At 54.7% G+C, this 6,454-nt stretch overlaps 1 protein-coding gene and 1 long non-coding RNA gene across 3 annotated transcripts in view; one reads left to right on the plus strand and one right to left on the minus strand.

The window, feature by feature from the left end:
• Positions 1–6,454, minus strand: part of LOC108514616 (uncharacterized) — a 67,935-nt gene that overhangs the window by 21,298 nt on the left and 40,183 nt on the right. The gene's annotated exons all lie outside the window — the stretch shown is intronic.
• ZNF385A (zinc finger protein 385A) overlaps positions 2,915–6,454 on the plus strand; it is a 27,596-nt gene continuing 24,056 nt past the window's right edge. Inside the window, exons 1-2 of one of the 2 annotated variants that reach the window (XM_017850936.1) lie at positions 2,915–3,503; positions 3,708–3,982. In XM_017850936.1, coding sequence (XP_017706425.1) covers positions 3,973–3,982 — 10 coding nt within the window. In that variant the 5' untranslated portion in view covers positions 2,915–3,503; positions 3,708–3,972. The remainder of the gene's footprint in view (positions 3,504–3,707; positions 3,983–6,454) is intronic. The other variant, XM_017850934.1, reaches the window with a different exon arrangement.

The raw sequence follows: 6,454 nt of genomic DNA on the forward strand, positions 1-6,454 counted from the left end.
GAACCAAGCGGCTTGGTGGAAAGCAGATGCCTATTTCTCTCATGGCTTCTTTCCACTTGGAGCCAGAAGTATGACCCCCTAGACACTGTGGAACTAGTTCTGGGCTCCCTTCTTAGGTGAAAGACGTGATGGAAGGAAAGAAAGCAGGGCTTGACTCCTCTCCCCTCCCTCATCCCCATCAGATCTGGTCCCCAACACTCCCAAGGGAGAAGGGAAAGGAATCTCTTCTCTTTGGGTTTGAGGATTAGAGAAGAATGCAAAGGGGGAGGTCCAAGGTGGAGGTGGGGAAGGATGGTTCAGAAAATTTCCCAGGCTTCCCTAAATCAGAATAATGAAATGAGTTGAGAGGAAAAAGCCATGGAACTAAATTAGAAGAAAGCCCAGTTAGGTTTTTGTATTGCTTTGTTTTCATTGCTACTGTGTGCTAGTAGGGGGTGTTAGTTTGTATACATTTAATTTCTCACAGGGTTCTGTGAGGTTGGTACTATTAATCCCATTTACACAAAGAGAAACTGAGGCCCAGAGAGGTTACATAACTTGTGCAAAGTCACACAGTGAGTGGCAGAACAGAGTGAAACTCAGCCTTATCTGACTGGGAAAGTCCAAATTCTTAACCAACATGCCACAGGGTTCAGATCTTTGAAGATAAATCATGCAAAGTGAGTGATCCTCAGGGTCCTCTTTTCTCCTCAAGGCCTGTCACAACATGCAGCAAGAGGGAGAGCAATTGGGGTTGTTGGAGACAAAGATGTCCCTGTCAGGATAGACTAAAATTCAGCCACCAGAGGGCAGCATAGCCACAAATTTATGGGAAATTTGGGAAGGTAGGGTATGAGGCCCACCTCACCCTCTTCCCCCATCACCAGGACTATTCTCATTAACTCAGGCTCCTGCCTAGCAGGGCCTGCATCACCTAAAAATATCCCTCCTGGGAGACCAAGCCTGGACCACACTCCAGTCTGTGACTTCTTAGAATGCTCCGAGTCAGGAATGTCTTCACAGAACCCATAAATGAAAAGGAGCTGATGGGGTAGAAGAGACAGCATGAGACAAAGAACCCCCTAGCATTCCTAAGAATGGCAGCCATGGCATAACAAAGCACCAGAAATTCTAGAGGGAGGAAATCGCATACTTGATACATTAAGAGGAGTCCCCCTCTTGGGAGAGAGGTGGGAGTAGAAGCAGCCAAACTTCAGGGGCCAGACCTAAAATGTCTTCCACTGTTGTGAGGAGGAAATAAGGAAGGGCAGTGGGCTGTGAAAACTAGGCTGGTGTCATGGGTGTGTCACTGTGTAGGGCCTGTACTTTTGAGACAGTGACAAGTTCTTACCCGGGATGCACAATACAAGGAAGAAATTCCTTGAGCTCAGAAATGCCACAGACATAATCTAGTATGAGCCTCTCTTTCCCTGAGCTGTAATTCTCAGACTCCTGGTCTAAGTTTCTTCTCCCAAATCTCCCAACCCTCCGAAGGAAGTGTGGCTCCCACCTCGAGACTTAAGTGTAGGGGGGCCAGAAGTGTAGGGGGCCAGAAGGCCTGAGCCCTATCCTTGGCTGTGTTGGTAGAGATGAAAAGGAGAAGGAAAGGAGGTCTTAGGAAGTGAACAGAGCAGCTGGGGTGCAGGGAGGGGAGGGGCTCAGGAGAGGCAGCTGGCAGGCGGGAAGCTGATCTGGGGGTCTCAAGTTTCTTGACATCAATTAGAGCAGCCGGCCGGGGCTCATTAGTAGCCCGGGGTGCAGGGCTCATCAATAATGAATTCACCCCACACACCTTCCCCCCACCCCAGCTGCCTGCAAGGTCACCCGTCCTCTAGCCAGCTGCCGCCCCTTGGTAAGCTTAAGCAACCCCTCTTCTGAGATCTTCCTAACCCAGAGTCCCTGGGGCTGCGTGGCAGGGTGAAGAACAGCTGAAGGCAAAGGGGTCTCTAAAATCAATCGGCCATGCCTGATAATGACTCTTGTTTACTCTCTGAGTCCACCCAGGAGGAGAAAGAATGGGAAGAGGAAAGGAGGTGCAGGGTCTTAAGGAGAAGCAAGGGTTTTTCATACTGGAGTTGACCAGCATGGTGGCAGGACAGACCCAGAGCAGGAGGACCTCCTCTGATGGACCCAGAAACCCCATATCCTCTCCCAATGCCAGACTTGGGCAGCAAGGCCAATCACCTGAGATCTCTGCCCTACTGAATCAGAAGGAGACTAAGGCATTGGCACTCCCAGCATTCTCTTGCCCTTGAGCTGGAGTGTCTTGGCAGGTACAGAAACAGGTCTTTTCTTCAAACCAGATTACTGGGGTGAGGGCAAGAGATTGCTGGGACCCAGAAACAGAAACTCAAACTTCCTGCACCTGCACCTTCCCAATTTCCCTCCAGAACCCAGGAATGTCAGTCTCTTTCCCCTTCCTAAACTGTTCCAAAACTTCAGTACCACCACCCTTTCACTGACTTCTTCCCCTCTGCTTCTACCTGCCTAAACCTCAAACGTTCCAGTTCCCACCCACTTTTCCTCTGATTGCGGTTGGCCTGAAGCTGACCGTGTGGCATTCTGGGAAATCTGCCTGCCACCCTCCCTCTTGAGACAGGTACAGACAAGTCCAGGCTCCATATTCCCCAGACATCTGCAGTGTCCCAGACTCCAGCCTTGTACTGGAGTCCCTTAAGAATACCTCTGAGTGGACTGGGTATGGTGGCTCATGCCAGTAATCCCAACACTTTGAGAGGCCAAGGCAGGCAGATCACCTGAGGTCAGGAGTTCAAGACCAGCCTGGCCAACATAGTGAAACTCTGTCTCTACTAAAACTACAAAAATTAGCCAGGTGTGGTGGCAGGCGCCTGTAATCCCAGCTACTTGGGAGGCTGAGGTAGGAGAATTGCTTGAACCCAGGAGGCAGAGGTTGCAGTGAGCTGAGATCGTGCCACTGCACTCCAGCCTGGGCGACAGAGCGAGACTCGGGTCTCAAAAAGAAAAAGAAAAGAAAAGAATACCTCCGAGTGGCCTGTACTTCCTCTCCCTCCTGACATTCTCCCCAGCTCAGACATTTTGTCCTACCCTCCATCTTCCCCTCCACCTCACCAAATACCCCCATGCCTCCCCACCAGTCCTCCTCAATCGAAGCTGGCCTTAGTGGGGAATGCCCCAGATTTAGGCCCTGGATAGATGCTCCCCGAAGCCACCCCACCCCAATCCAGGTCATCTCTACAAGGTGCCTCAGTTCTCAATTTTCTGTCATCTTCCAGTTGCCCTAATGATCTCGGTTACAAGCTTCTATTTCCATCTCCTCAGGTCCATTGATTGCAATCTCTTCGCTGAGACCTTCCCTAACGACCCAGGCATTCAGACCCCAGCCAGAACTCAACCTGGGATCCATCTTCAACATCCCATTTCACCTCAGAGGCCCAGCCCTCAGGCATCCTGCTCCAAAGCCAGAACAACAAACTAGGACCCACACAATTTCCGCTGCACTTCCCCTGCCCCCTGCTCAGTCCATCACTCTGGAGGGAACCTAGGTATCCCACCCAACCCAAGGCCCATCGCCTCCAAAAGTTACTTTAGGGCACCCCCGCCCCCCTCCCCCGACTCCCCTTCCCACCCCATCAGCCCAGAACCGGACTTCCCGCCCTCAGACTCAGCCCTCCCCGGGAACCCAGGCATCCTAGTTTCCAGCTTCGTCCATCACCTCACACCGTCTTCTACACGTCCTGTTCCCCCAGCCCTGGCCGCAGTGACACCGTAAACCCAGGAGGCCAGCAGGCAGCAAGAAGAAGGGCGGGAGGAAGCGGGAGGGGCCAGGACGCCCCCTCGCGGAGCCCGAGTGCCCGGGTCCCCTCCTCCCGTCTTCACCTGCTGAGGGCCCCGCCCCCGCTCCGCCTCGGCCGGCCTCTGCTCCTCCCCGGCTCCTCCCCCCGTACCCCCAGCCCGGCCAGAACAGCCCCCGGGACAGAGCGACGCGGAACCCCGGGCGCCTGGGTCCCCAGCATGATCCTTGGTGAGTGGTCTCTGCGACTCCAGGCTCCCGGCTCCTGGGTTCCTCTCTGTGGGTCACCCACCGCCCCCCCCATCTCCCGGCACCGCGGTGACTGCGGCCGCCCGTCAGCGACCGGTTCCCCCTCCCCCTTCATCTGGCTCCACATCTGGGGTCCCCTCTTCCCCTCTTCCCCAGGCTGCCGCTGCTCCCGGTAATCTAGGGAGTGGTAAAGCGGGAGACAGAGCGGAGTGAGACCCCCGCCCCATAATTAGAACATTGCGTATTCATGAGGCTCATGAATATTATATACCAGTCTACGAGAGGCTGGGGGAGGGGGCTGGTCCTGGCTTGGTGGAGTTGGGGAAAGGTTCGGACCCGTCTCCCGCCCCAGCGTCTTCCCCCACCCTTAGCTTAGACACTCCGACATCCTTCTGGGCCCAGGATAAGGGGGAAAGGAGGAAGTGGGGGGTGGAAGAAGAAGATGGTGGGTGTAGCTTCGAGGTGAGTGTGGTGGGAGGTGGGAACCTGAGGGCCGGAGATAAGAGGGCTGGGGAGCAGAGGGACTGGGGAGCAGAGGGGCTGAGGAGAAAAGGGGGTGGGGAAAATAGGGGGTGGGAAACTGTCCATCCAGGGCTCCTGCGGCTCAGAGCCTGTCTCCACAGCCATCCTGCCCCAACACGCCGAGACCTGCCCCTCTCTCTCCCTGCTCTAGCTGCCTGAGTCCCTCTTTCCTGACTTCCTTCTTCTCCCTCCACCCCTGCCTTGGGCTGGGGGCAGCAGGAGAGGGAGGGGCAATGGAGAGGGTAAGGATGGGGGATGGGAACTCCCGCTGGGCTCTGACAGCCCGACAGCCACAGCCACCCCATCCTCATGACCTACATCAGGAAAGGAGCCCCAGGGGTGGGGGAGGAAAGGGCCTAGCTGTGCCCTGGACTCTGCATCAGCACCGGCTGCAGGCTCCTGCCCTCCACCCTTCCTCCACAATAGTCCACAGGCCTGCTCTGACCTCTGCCCTCTACCCTGGCTAGGCCGGTTTCTGGGATCTGTTTATGGTGGGAGCCCCCCAACCAGGCACAGACACCTGTGGTCTCCCTGCCCCCAACTGAGGACACCTGGGTCCATGCTGGTACCTAGAGGGCTTGACTGGCTCCTGCACTCATCCCTCTCCTAAGTCCCTCTGCTATTTGTCTTCCTTTCTTGCCTTCTTTCATTTCACTGCCTATCCGTGTTGACTACCTATTGTCCTTCTGCCCTTCCTCCATCTCTTTTTCTCTCCTCCTGTGTGTCCTCAGTCTCTCTCTCCTGTATGTCTCACCCCCTCCACCTGGCACTCCACCTATCTATTGAATGGATGACTGAACGAAGGCATGAATGACTGGTTGCCTGCCTCCTTCTCAAGAGCCTCTCCAGCAGGGGAAGTTATCACCCACCCTTCTATGAATACCATCCGGACGCTAGAGTGACCCCCACCAACACATGTTGCACTCAGTCCCCCAGAGCACAGGCTCCACATTCCTCAAACCTGCGTGATCCCTGAACCCTGGCTCCACCCCGGGCATAGCCCGAGAGGCAGCATCGTGCTTGCCCAGAACAGGCTGGCATAAGCCGTGCTTTCCCTGGTCAGCAGGCCCTGAAAAGGACATCATGGACCTGCTTGCTGGAGCCTGACCAAGACCCCAGGCCACCAAGACCACAGGAATAATTCCTGGGTCCACATTCTCTGAAACTGGACCACAGCCACGAGTGGGACCCTCACATCCCCCTGGAGGACACTATAATTAATTCCCTCCTCATGCCAAGCTCACAGAGGGCAGGAACTCTGGCAAAGCCCACACACCTTAGCCCTCTTTGAGGAAGGAAGGAGAGAGGGAGGAAGCTGCCAGCCAGGGCTCAGGCCCCACCCCCAGGGACCCTACAAAGGTTTTAGTTCCGAACACTCAGGTCCTCTGAATCCGTGTGCATGGTAGCCCTGGAGGGACCCTAAAACCTCCCTGCCCAGCATGTGACACCCAGCCAGCCTGCTCAAGATCTAGAGTCTGGGCCCCAGGTTTAAGATGGCAGTTCTGGGCTCAGGTTCCCTGTTCTAAGCCTTTCAATACCATCCTTTCCAACTGAGTCCATGGTGCAGTAAGGGTAGGGGTGCATTGAAGGAGGCCCTTTCCAATCAAGTTGGGAAAGATTTCCCAGGGGTCTCCCTGCTCTCCCCTTTCCAGTCAACTCCTCCCTCTAGGCCCAGTCTCCGCCTATATCCACCCGGGGGTTATTAGGCATGGTGTTTTGAGTAGTTGTTCATAATCATCCCCCTTGTCTCTTTCATCTTTGACTTCAAAGCCTTTCCAGTCCTCAGCCTGCCTCTTGCCAAGCTGGGGAATTGAGGCAGAAGGGGCATATACATGGAACTTGGTAAAAAAGACACAGGGGTTCAAAGCTTTCCTCCCACCCCGCCCTTAATTTTATTTTATTTATTTTTTTTTTTTTTTTTTTTTTTTTTTT

Source organism: Rhinopithecus bieti, unplaced genomic scaffold, assembly GCF_001698545.2.
Source record: "Rhinopithecus bieti isolate Rb0 unplaced genomic scaffold, ASM169854v2 scaffold_33474, whole genome shotgun sequence".
Classification (NCBI taxonomy): domain Eukaryota; kingdom Metazoa; phylum Chordata; class Mammalia; order Primates; family Cercopithecidae; genus Rhinopithecus; species Rhinopithecus bieti.